The sequence below is a fragment of the Cupressus sempervirens genome, chromosome 5 (genome assembly GCF_028749045.1).
Source record: "Cupressus sempervirens isolate cs-2001-9-10 chromosome 5, ASM2874904v1, whole genome shotgun sequence".
Taxonomy (NCBI): domain Eukaryota; kingdom Viridiplantae; phylum Streptophyta; class Pinopsida; order Cupressales; family Cupressaceae; genus Cupressus; species Cupressus sempervirens.
The window spans coordinates 121,198,251-121,211,066 of record NC_143122.1 but is presented as its reverse complement, the minus strand read 5'-3'; the positions used below and the strand labels follow the sequence as shown (position 1 = coordinate 121,211,066).

The 12,816-nt window shown below is 32.7% G+C and overlaps 2 protein-coding genes across 5 annotated transcripts in view; one reads left to right on the top strand and one right to left on the bottom strand.

Annotated features, from left to right (window-relative positions):
* The window catches only part of LOC149554804 (phosphoadenosine phosphosulfate (PAPS) reductase family protein), a 161,713-nt gene that overhangs the window by 87,604 nt on the left and 61,293 nt on the right, over positions 1 to 12,816 (bottom strand). For all 4 annotated transcript variants that reach the window (XR_016364419.1, XM_089828807.1, XM_089828808.1 and 1 more), the window contains exons 9-11: positions 6,473 to 6,523; positions 6,200 to 6,280; positions 5,691 to 5,762 (exon numbers count right to left, since the gene is read on the bottom strand). Coding sequence is in view for 3 of the 4 variants with exons in the window: in XM_089828807.1 (XP_089684933.1) it covers positions 5,691 to 5,762; positions 6,200 to 6,280; positions 6,473 to 6,523 (204 nt within the window). In the remaining variant the exon portion in view is untranslated. The remainder of the gene's footprint in view (positions 1 to 5,690; positions 5,763 to 6,199; positions 6,281 to 6,472; positions 6,524 to 12,816) is intronic.
* The window catches only part of LOC149554805 (uncharacterized), a 171,691-nt gene that overhangs the window by 98,736 nt on the left and 60,139 nt on the right, over positions 1 to 12,816 (top strand). The gene's annotated exons all lie outside the window — the stretch shown is intronic.

Below are 12,816 nucleotides of genomic sequence, written 5' to 3'. Positions count from 1 at the left end.
TCTTGGAGGATTCTGGTACTCTATACTTTTTATAAATGATTTCTCTAGGAAAACATGGATTTACTTCTTAAAATATAAAGAATTAGAAGAAATCCTTAAGAGATTTAAAGATTTCAAAACCTTAACTAAAAAACTTATCAGAACACAAAATTAAAACTCTTAGGACTGACAATGGAGGGGAATATACTTCAGACTCGTTTAAAGATTTTTGTAAAGAAGTAGGAATTAAGAGCGAGTATATTGTTCCTTATAACCCATAGCAAAACGGGGTAGCAGAAAGGAAGAATAGAACAGTTATAGAAGCAGCAAGAGCTATGATATTCAATCAAAATTTAAAATATTATCTTTGGGCAGAAGCCTCTTGTACTACTGTCTATATTCAAAACAAAAGTCCTCACTCCCACCTTAAAAGATAAAACTCCTGAAGAAGTCTTTTCTAAGGTTAAACCAAATATAAGCCATCTTAGGATATTTGGGTGCCCAGTATACATACATGTTCCAAAAGAAAAGCGAACTAAGTTAGAACCCTCCGGGAGGAAAGGTATTTTTGTCGAGTATAGTGAAACATCTAAGGCATATAGAGTTTTCATACCTGGTCAGAAAAACATTGAACTTAGTAGGGATGTCATATTTGAAGAAGATTTAGCATTCAAAAAAGCCCTTAGTTCTGAAGATCCTACACATATACCTAATTTTGAAGAAAATTGTAAATCTAAGTTTCGGAGGGAGAACATTGAAGAAATTCAAAATGAAATTCAAAATCTTAATCTTGAAGAAAATCAAAATCCTAAAAAAAGACCACTTTGGGATATTAAGACTATAGAGGAAGTACAAGACTTTGTTGCACCAACCAATGTTTCAAATGCTATTAAACATACAACTTGGAAGGATGCTATGATGGAATAATACTAATCCATTACTAAGAATTATGTTTGCGAAATTGTTCCAAGGCCTAACAAAAAATCTGTTGTTTCTTCTAAGTGGATATTTAAAATCAAGCATGTTGCTGACTGTAGCATTGAAAAATATAAAGCCAGATTTGTAGTAGGGGATTCTCTTAGAAGGAGGGAATTGATTATGAAGAAACCTTTGCTCCAGTTGCCAGATACAACTCTGTAAGGGCAATCCTAGCTATTGCATCAGTGAAGGGATGGAAAGTACATCAGATGGATGTGAAAACAACATTTATGAATGGAAAGATTACAGAAGAGGTATATTTGGAACAACCTAAAGGATTTGAAACTCATAACCCTAAAGTCTTTGTTTGCAAGCTCAAGAGAGCTCTCTATGGGCTTCAACAGGCTCCAAGGGCATAGTATGAAAGAATTGATAATTATCTCTCCAGTTTAGGATTCTCCAAGAATGAAGCTGATCCAAATCTCTATTATAAAAAAAGATAAAGATGATATGATAATTTTGATACTATATGTTGATGATTTAGTAATAATAGGTGATGATCATCTTATAGATCAATGCAAGAAAGATCTAATCAAAGAATTTGAAATGAAAGATTTAGGACTCCTTCATTACTTCCTAAGACTAGAAGTATGGCAGAACTTTGACAGCATCATACTTAATCAAGGAAAGTATACATTAGATATCTTGAAGAGATTTGGAATGTGGAACTGCAAACCTATGTCTTCTCCAATGGAGACTAATCTACACAAACTTAAGGAAGCAGCTACAAAATCAACCTCCATAGATTCTACTCTTTACAAATAGAGGATTAGGTCTCTTATGTGCCTGGCAAATACAAGACCTGATATTTGCTATGTTGTTAATGCCTTAAGTCAGTTTATGTGAGCCAAAAGAGATTCACCTAGTTGCAGTTAAACACATCATGAGATACTTACAAAGCACTCTTAATCTTGGGCTCAAGTATGAGAAAGTTGGCATGGACTTACATGGGTACACTCATATTGGGCTGGAAGTATTACTAATAGGAAAAGCACTTCAAGATGTTGTTTCAGTTTAGGCTCAGCGATGATATCATGGATATGCAAAAAGCAGGCATCAGTAGCACAGAGTTCCACAGAAGCTGAATACATTGGAGCAGCAATGGCCTCTCGGGAAGCAATATGGCTTAGAAAGTTATTTGTGGGATTATTTGGATCAACCCATGAATCCTACTATTATTCATTGTGATAATCAAAGTTCCATTAAGCTTTCTATGAATCCAGTTTTTCATGACAAGTCCAAGCATATTGAAATTCCTTACCATTCTGTAAGAGATATGGTAGACAGGTACTGTAAAATTAGAATACATTTTCACTGCAAATTAGATAGCAGATATTCTTACCAAACCTCTCTCTCGAGTGAAGATAGATCACTTCAGGAAAAGACTTGGTATGGTTGAATTATAATACATTTGTATTCTTCAATTATTAATGAAATAATTTTCAGTTACAATTATTTTTGTCAGGCTATTGACTGTTATGGGCTCCACCATTTGTATTCATTATCTAAGCGATGACGATCTCTGAGATAATGAACACTTGTATAAAAGACATTATGAGAGATGACGATTTCTTAGATAATGTGTTGAACAATAGAGAGCTACTGTCAGATCTGGATGAGTTCAAGATCATATTGTGATGTAGACATTTCTATGCCTATGAGTCACAGCTTGGATAAAAGAAGGATTTAATCATTCTCCGTATTTTATCCTGTGCACTGGTAGATCTTAACTCAAGATCATATTTTGACATAGGCCTACTAGTACCTATGAGTCACAACTTGGATAAAGGAAGAAATTAATCATTCTCCGGATTTTGTCTTGTATGTTGCATTCCATGCAATACTGTTATCACTAGTATAAGTGATAAGTCATATCATAGGGATAGTAATATGACATAGTATCATGTGTTCAATGACACCACATGCTTAGAAGATTCAAATAGATATAGAGTATCAATCTATGCCTATTCATCTTGATTGATGGTGCTAGATATTTTTTCTCTCGGTATGATTATCAAGTTAAGAGGGAGTGTTAATTCCATATAACTATGATAATCATGACTGGTCTGAATTACAAATCATCAGATCTAGTAAAGTATGGAGGTCCTTAGAAAGGATCGGTCTCTTAAATACATTTTTTATATGACCTAATCGGCGTCTTTAATGGGGCACTTATTATGTTCTATTTTGCATAGTATAGTTAGTACATTTACTAACTAATCATAATCTCCTTTAGACACTGATCTTGGCAAGATAAATTGAGAGTTTATATAGAGGACCGACTTGGTAAGAGTCATGTCCTTTCTAAGGACATGCCTCTTGATTGCCTTGTAAATAAGGGTTAAAATGTGAATAAAGGACACACGAAACTTATATGGTCTGCTCCTTTAGCATTACTGCCCTATCCGATTTCTAGCAAGTATAAAACATTTTGCAGAATAATTATTATACTCCTTTAACATTTCATATAAAGGTCTGATATATTCAAGATCATCTTCAGCAAGTAGAGACAGGCATTATATCAGTTTGGTTGTTCAGAATTTGCAGAACTTTACACAGTATAGACCATTACATAAGGAATAATAAAAGATATTATAAGATATTATTCTAATAATATTGTCAACCACCCATCCAAGATTGTCCTAAAGGAGAGCTATACCTACCAGGGCATGCTAGCTAATACCCATAATGGATGACCTTTTCCAATAACCATTCCCATTTTATCATGTATATTGTTGTCCCCAACTTTAATCAGAAATTCTTCAAATAGCATGTCCCATATTATTTAGCAATAATACCTATTGATCATTATTTAAATTCTTAAATCATGTGGCCAAATTCCACACAGCAATGTGTACTACACAGCCACCTGATAAAAAGAAGCAAGGTCAGCTAGTGCTTGGGGTATAGGGACTTGGTGTGATAACCAAAGAAAGCATGGCTTTATGAATAAGATTAGTTTAGAGGGAACAGCTGGGTTCATGTGATCATCAAGAATATAAAAAAATGTCCGTTATTGTTCAACAGAAGAATGGAATTTAGATCTCTCTCTATCATAAAGTAACTTCTCTCATTGTAAACATTTTGTTAGATCACACATAATGAACAACAACAGTGCTCAACCGCCTCAGTTAGACCTTGCTACTTGAAACCTAAAAATTAGAATCAATTGAAATGCATATGAATATGTCCTTATATCTAAGACGTCAAGTTTTCACAAAAATTTCAATATGCACCATTAAAGTTGCAAAAACAAAGGATTTCAGAAATGATGAACTATGCAACAGAACAGAGAGAACTTGCATGCTCCAAAATTGTTTTCTAAATTAAACTATGTATGAGTTTTGCATTGACATTTCACTTTTTCAATCCTTCAGTTATCCTCTCTTATCCTGATGATGGTTTGCAGAGCTAGACCCAAAAGTCAATGCAAAAATCATACAGAGTTTATTCCAGAAAACAATTTTCAAAGATCACTATGAACTGTGGAAATCTGATAAGCTAAATTGACACTCATATTTTCAAAAATTGCCAAATGGCAGAGAGATTACATTGCCAAGCGAATTTGTTTGAAGAACAGAAAGTAAAAACGCCTCTCTATTATTGTGAATCTCCTCTCATTTAAACATTTACGAACCTAACATTGTGAATTAGGACAGTGTTTAACTGCCTTAGCTACATTATGACCTGACACCTAAAAAGTAGAGTCAATTTAATAAATAAAAATATTTCCTTGTGTGTTGAAGATCAAAGTTTTTCATTAATTTGCATCAAATAATACAAGGGCTGGAAAAATTTCAAGGATTGTCAAATACAAAAATTAGAATTAACTATGAAAACCTAAAAAGTACACTCACATGTAACCAAAAGAAGCGACCAAACAGAAGAGAGATTATGTTGTTGAGAAACTTTGTTCTAATCATTAATGATATGCCATGAAGATGCTCTGAAGATTATATGCCTTCGCTAGAGGTCTAACTAAAGTGAAGCCTTTTCTTTCATTTAGTTATCAAAACAAGAAATGACCCTAGTTCACTGTTACCACAGTATATCTAAACTATATGGTTGCCTTGGAGAAGCAGAAACTGAATTCCTCTACCCATGCTCCCAGTCATTATTACCGCACCATGCACATGCTACACATGTAACATGCATTATCAAGGATAATAATGGCACACCCTTAAGTCCATTATCTACGGCATTTGAGCAGTTAAAGCATCTGGTGTCATCATGGCCTCTAAATGCTTTCCAGGTCACAAACCAGCTGCACTCGTCTTTCAAAAACAAGAAATTTTTAAAAAGTAATCAAACAAAAAATGCTATGCAGATAAAGGCCAACAAGGTTATGAACTTGAATGCCTGCTTGTTGACTAATTAAGGAGATCCTATTACATTTTTTCCAGTTATACAATTGCAGACATCTGTCACTGATTTTCAAACTCTTCTGCTCACCTAAAGTTTTTAAATTTTATAATTCATTGGTCAAAACAAGTGTTAATTTTAATTTTCTGTGATACTATATATGGGTTGCTACAAACTTTAAAGCCCGAAGCAACTTATTTACAATTACGGTACTTCCTCATAACTTATGAACTTATAACAAAGGATCTATAGTCTACTTATATGTCTAGCATAGATAAAATTCCTTTAGTAGACCACGATTTTTTGGCAGTCAACAAGTAGTAATCACATGGGAGCACATTGGGACGGTAAGTTTGGTTCACTTAGCTCACCTCATTCTGATCACCAGAACAATCAGCTCCTAGAAACTGTCTAAGATATTCTTCAAATTCCTCATCAGGTGCCTGCAAAACAACATAAAGAATATTTATTATGATAATCTTGTTCATTGTCACAGAAAGGATCAGGAATAAGAGCATGTCATGTTAACACTTAATTTTACACAATCCCACTAATAACTTTTCCAAAAGTAGATCATTTCATAGACTTTCATGATCACAACTCGTAGAAAACTATTGACATGAAACATTATTAAGAGAGAAACAAAAACTACAATGTAGGGGTACATTCAAGCAAAAAAGCGTTATCTAGTTATAATATCTTCCCATAATAAAACCTTGATTAGGTATATTCTCTATGAAAGATTCAACAATTTGGTATCTTGTTTACAAAGAATTTTTGACTGTCTTGATGATCAAAAGAACTTGAAATATATTTATTGATAGATACAATCATACAAAATTACTCAAGATAAGAACACCCAAATGAGGCATTATCTCACCAAGCGAACATCGAAGGCTTTTGCAACTCCAGCCAATGAAACATCAGAATGAATAGGTCCCACACCACCAAAGATAAACACCTGAAGTTATCCATTTTTAACTAAATATTATAGAAATTTCCCAAAAGCCACTTGCTAAACAGACTGCCATCAAAAATCACTTTGCATTTTAGCACATACGTATAGTTTGAACAAGAACAGTAAATACAATGGAAGATAAAGAAAAATAAAAGCTGCATAATAAATCAGAATACCAAAGCTTATCAATTTTACCATATCGCTAACTTGAATCCGCTGTTCAACTGCTTCAGCAATGGCATCAATCTGCGTTCATCCGAAAAGTAAAAATGCTACTCCTCAATATACATGGCTGAGCAGATCACCTATTATGTTGTAGGGAGTTCATACTTAAACAAGGTGTATAGTACAACATGCAAGAATATAAATTACACATGATATTTATTATTGCTAAGCCTTTTTCTTTCAAGTCAATTGTCAGGTAAACAAATTCTCACTTAACTCTTCAAGCATTGGAAATTTCATGCATTGGTAGCTATACATATAATATGCATAGCCCATAAAACATAGTGTTTGATATAGGCCATTAACATAACATTAGATTCCATATGCAATAAATAAGATAATACGAAACGTACATACAACAACAGTACCATGGCCAAAACAATATGGACCGGCACATCCTCCCAACATTGTCTATCAAATATCAATTATGCACCGTTCTACCATTAGCTTGACAATAACTTAACAAATCCAAGTTGGTGGAACAAGAGATACAAGAGCTTGCTCAAGCTGATGAACTTTTGGTGACACTGACCAAAGAAAACTCATCAATTGAAATTTGAAAATTATTTTGATTTCTAAAGTCATATAATAAATAAATAAATCATGTAATATAAATAGAATATGGAAGAGTTGATTAGTGACTCCTGAACACCCTAAAGAACCTTGCAAGACCACAATAACTTCCACAAGAGGGAAAATGGCAAGAGTAGCTTCTTGATAATTAATGCTGAAACTTTAAAAAACAGGATTGATTGTATTAACAATATACACTCTTAAATAGATTTTATAAATGCTATAAAAAACATTAAGTTAAAATATATATATAAATGCTATAAAAAGCATTAAGTTAAAAAAAAATTGCCTAAATAAAACATCTAAAATAGACCAGATTAAGACAACTATAAATAAAGCCTAAATGACCATTAACTAAGTTTATAGAGTAATGAGCTAAATATAGCAAGAACCCAGAATACTAAAGATATTCTAAAACTCTCCCTTAATAGTCATTCTATCAACTACCCCACAGAAGACAATACATGTCTAATAGTTACATATCCTTTAGAACATTTTGTTGTTGCTAAGACCCTCTCTGGATCTGCAGAATGTCAATGACCAAGAGTAGCCTAGAAAAAAACAAAGGTTGTCACCTTCTTTGAAATGGTCTGCAACAAAAGACAAGAGCCTGTCACTGACTCTTCCACTAAGATAAGTTTGTCACTAGCCCTCCCAGAATCTGCAAAACCTTTGACCATAAATCATCACACAACGTCCAACTTGATGTTGGATAACAGAAGTGTCCTTCCGGATCAATAGAGACAAACACTAAGAACAGCTGCCACAATTTTGAGGAAAGGTCAACAAACCCTCTAAACTTTTGCAAATGAGCAAAGACCTAAAACAAACTACAAGATACAATGATTTGGAATTTACAAAACCTTTTTTTGGAAAGAACATTAAAAAAAAAAACTAAAACAAGAATCCCTTACATAAAATCCCATGCGAACCTCGCAAATTACAGAAACCAAAAACAATTTTTGAGGAGAAAAATCAACCAAAACCAAACATTTATTTTTAGGTGAAAAAACTATCAGAACCAAACAAATAGCTAGCACAAAATACACATCAAAGGTAGAAAAGAACACAGGTTTTTTAAACCAAAAAATGACAGATTTAAAATGAGGAAAATTTGTGTTTAGACAAAGGGAAAAATCTACAGCCAAAAAAACCTTGTAATGGCACTGGAAATTGCAAACAATGGAGCCAAAAATAATAGAAAAATTGCATGAAAAGCACAAGTCATGTAAAATCCCCTACCTGTTATGTCCCATAATTTCATCACAATTTCCATATACACACTTTGACAGTCTGTCAAACACTTCTACAGCCACACCAATTGTAATATCCTGGGTACTTAAAATGATACCAGCAGTTCCAAAATGAATTTAACATCCGAGATTTTCAAGAATGAATCAGACTTCTCCATAATTCAGATGAACGCCAGCCCAGATATAAATTTAATTCAAAATGCAAGTTCAATAAACGCAAATCTTCCCAAGATATATAATTTTAATTAGGGTCACAATCTTAATGTTTAATCAGCATTCGTATACAAAACTTTCTCAAAAAAAGTATTTTAAGACGGGATTTATTGCACCTGTAAATTAAAGAGAGTGTCAATATTTAACATCCGTTGTTGACCACTTGCCAGCTATGCATTTGCCGTGACTCACAAATGACTTTTCCTATGTGAGTCTATCATGTCTGGTAAGTCGATCTTCAAGAAACAATCTTTAATCCTTAACAGCCCTTGAGTATCTGAGACATGTCATCTCCCATGTCTGGATGGTTTCACTGCTATTCATTGTTCAGTGTCCCCTCATGTCAACTCCAAATTCCCTTTCTCCCATTGCGTGCACTAAGGAAATACGAGAATCATGTACTTGTTGATGTTAGATGTAGATATGTACAGTCTCATGGGTGTTTGGTCTGAAACTTCCATCATTTGTGAATTGCTTGATAGTAATCTTAGACGGTGTTGATACTTCTAATCTTGTCAAGGCTTTCACCTCTTTAGTCCCACTTATGCTGTATTCCTCAAAAATGTCTAAATGAGCCAGTATTCCTGCAGCCTTCAATGGCTTTATTCCCTCTAACATAGAGAAATGTTTGTGCACATGTTTCAGCGCAAAGTTCAAACACCCAATGCTCAATTTTAAACCTTCCACCAACTCTTGCAAGTCTCCATCCAACTGTGCTTGCCTTCTAATGATTTGCAATTAATTCCAAGATGTCACTTAGGCTAGATCACTAGCGAAGGTGATATAATGCAGATGAATAGTCAAGGTTTGAATTTGGACAAGTGTAGATAGTTAGAGAGATAAAATGCACAAAAAAAAATGCAACAACCTTTGACTAAATCAAAGCCATACACAAAGAATTTGGAAAATGGCGTCCCAAGCATATCAAGTGATTTAAAAGACTTGAATGCAAGCTAGGAAGGATAGGAAATGCTTTCAAACTTACCTTGACCCAAACACTTGCTGTTTTAATGGTCCAAATTGCTCAAAACTAGGACATTTTTTAGCAAAAACGTGCCTTAAAGGGTTTGAGAAATGGAGAAAACACTTAGCAAACTCCCTTTTTGAGTAGCCCAACATGTTCTTTGGGTGCTTTTAGGCAAAAAGGACCTATATATCATCAAAAACGACTAAGTAATGCTCAAAATATGAGCATTTGAAGGCTGCAAAATCCGTTTTTGATGAAAAACACCCAAAAAGGTAAAGTTTTGCAAGCCAAAAACATGTGTTTAGGGGCTAAAAATCGCCACTTTTAGGTGTTTGATCAAAAAGCCTCATATTGTAAGTAAAAATGCACTTTTTGGTTGCAGTGACATGTTTAAAACATATGCAATGGCTGGAAAAATTGCCATTTCAGATTTTAATGCACTGCAAGCCATAAAAATGGGTTTTAGAAGCAATTTGCATGTTTAAATGATATGCAATTGGGTCTAAAATCACCACTCTTGCTAAAACGCATTTTTAGAAGTGAAAAAACATGTTTAAAACTGCTTGTTACTGCATGAAAAATAGTCACTTACGATCTTTAAGTGAAAAACGGGGTTTTTCAATGCATATACATGTTCTTTTAGCACTTCTAATTTTGGCTTATAGAAATGGATTTTTATTTACCAAAAATATATGCACTAAGGTCAAAAAAGTCACATTTTGTTTACTTAAATGAAAACTCACTTAAAACATGTATTTACATGTTATAATAACATGTAAATTGATCTCAAAAGTCCACTTAAGTGGCAATTTAAAAAATGCATATGTAATAGGTTTGAAAAACTCCACCTATATGCATTAAAACATTAAAAATGAACTTACATATGCAAATGGATTCAAAGTCTCAACTTAAGTCAATTGAAGAAGATTTGAATATGCAAAAGCACATTAAAAACCCACTATACACATAAAAATGTACTATTGCATTTTAAAAGTCCACTTTTATGATGTTGGCCTTATATTTGATTGGAAGTGGGTTTTCATATAGTGATTTGCATGTTGATATATACAAAAATTTAAAAAAACTCCCACTTAAATGCATTTAAAGTGTCTCAATTAATTAAATTTAATATTTAACTATAATTTTCAATAAAGTAACATGAAAATAGACTTGAAATAGGCTAATATTCACAAAAGATTAAAAATTATGGTCAAATCAACTCAGAATGAGTTGAAAATTGAAAATGGATGTCAAAATCCGCTTTAAATATCAAATATAATTTTATATCATGTGATTGCCAATAACAAGCCAACTTTTATGAGGCTTTTCAATAAATATATGTAGTTGTCCTAAAAAACCCCACCTTTTCCTTTATAACTTGAGCTAGACAACTCCAATTTTGACCGAAGTTAGCTCGAAATGAATAACATTCCAAGGGTTATTAACCTAAGGCAAAAAAAGACTAAAAACTATAATCAACAAAAAGAAAAACAAAGAAAATACGTGAATTTTGCCAAAAATCTTGCATTTGCAGTCAGAGAAGAAAAACTCTTACTAGCAAACAATTGGGTTTAACTCGACGGAAACCTTCAAAAGAACGCATATATAGAGCAACACAGAGTACAATTCAAGGATAACGAATTGTCTTCATGACACCTTATCGATGCGTTAAAACAAAGAGGATCGGCTACGAATCCATGAGAAAATTGCTTAGGGTTGCCCCAATTTTGCAAAGCCAAAATTAAGGACAACACATAAATTGTGAGTCTCTTATGTGGGAAGTCTTGAGTTGAAGTCTACTCAAGATTAATAAATAATAATAATTACTCACAACAAATAATAATAATTAATCTTGGCTTCTGCCTATTACCCATCAAAAAAATTAACCAAAAAAATAATTCGTAATATAAATTAATTTTGAGGTTAATTAAAATTGAAATTAATCAAATTTACTATAAATAAAATTCAATGTAATAAAAATATATATATAATAATCGAGTTGTATATAATAAAATTTAATTAAAAAGTTATATAAGTAAATATAAATCAATTTATGTAAGGGACTTTATAGGGCGATTTGGCAAATTATTAAATATGCATTGAATTAAAAAGAAAGGGGATGCGCAAGTACATTTAAATTACACTTCAACTAAGTTATAGTTTTGATTAACTTAGTTGAGTTGAGTTGGATTAAGGTATTATCAATTAAGAATATTTGGGCATTATAAAATACAAGTTAAATATTGATGCGAATTTTAAATGGGAACTAAATTTAAAAGTTCTATTAATGACATTAGTATCAAAGTCTAATATTATGGCACATTTAATGCATAAGATTGTTTTTATTTAATGACAATGATATCATGTGTAAGTTAATATTGATACTTAACATATCTTGTACTTGCTTCTGCATTTGTATTATCAATGTATGTTTAAACCAGAGAACCAAAAACTATGGTGATTCATCCGGTTTAGGCAATTTGGTGATCCAATTTGGCCTAGGCAATTTTTGCTGTCCCAGTGAATCGGATCGGCAATTTTTGGCCATGAATCCCCATGAATCGTTATTACATCCCTAATTTTTCCCCTAAATTTTTATTTTGATCATAGCCGTTGGTTTAACGAATTATTATCATGTGAAGTGAGTTAGTTAATTATAGGCGTTGCATCAATTTATTTCTTCCTAATCATGTGAAGTGAGTTAGTTATTTATAGCCGTTGTATCAATTTATTTCTTATTGATCATGTGAAGTGAGTAAGTTAATTATAGCCGTTGTATCAATTTACCTCTTCCTGATCATGTGAAGTGAGTTAGTTAATTATAGCAGTTGTATCAATTTATTTCTTCCTTATCATGGGAAATGAGTTAGTTATTTATACATTGATGAAATCTCTAACGGTCACTAGATGATCGACAATGGTTTTTGAATTAACAATTAATATATCTTGAATTAATGTCTTGGCAAGAATGTTTGTTGAAAGATTGCATGAAGAAGACTGAAGAGAGGGGAAGCATTGCTAAACGGGATCACCGAAAGGGGATGGCCAAATAGTCCAGTCATTTGAATCGACAGTTTTGACCTAAGACCACTCTGGCAAGGATACTAGGTTTGACAATATGTTGCATTATGGAACCGCATGAGCTATTAAAGGAATAATATAATAATCAATAAAAAACTTAAAACTATAATTCAGACCTTTGAAGAAATTATTAATGAATTCATTATTTAATCATTATTATTCAAACTTAAATACGAACATATGTATATAAAAATAAGGTGACACCAATAAATTATAAGCTATAATCT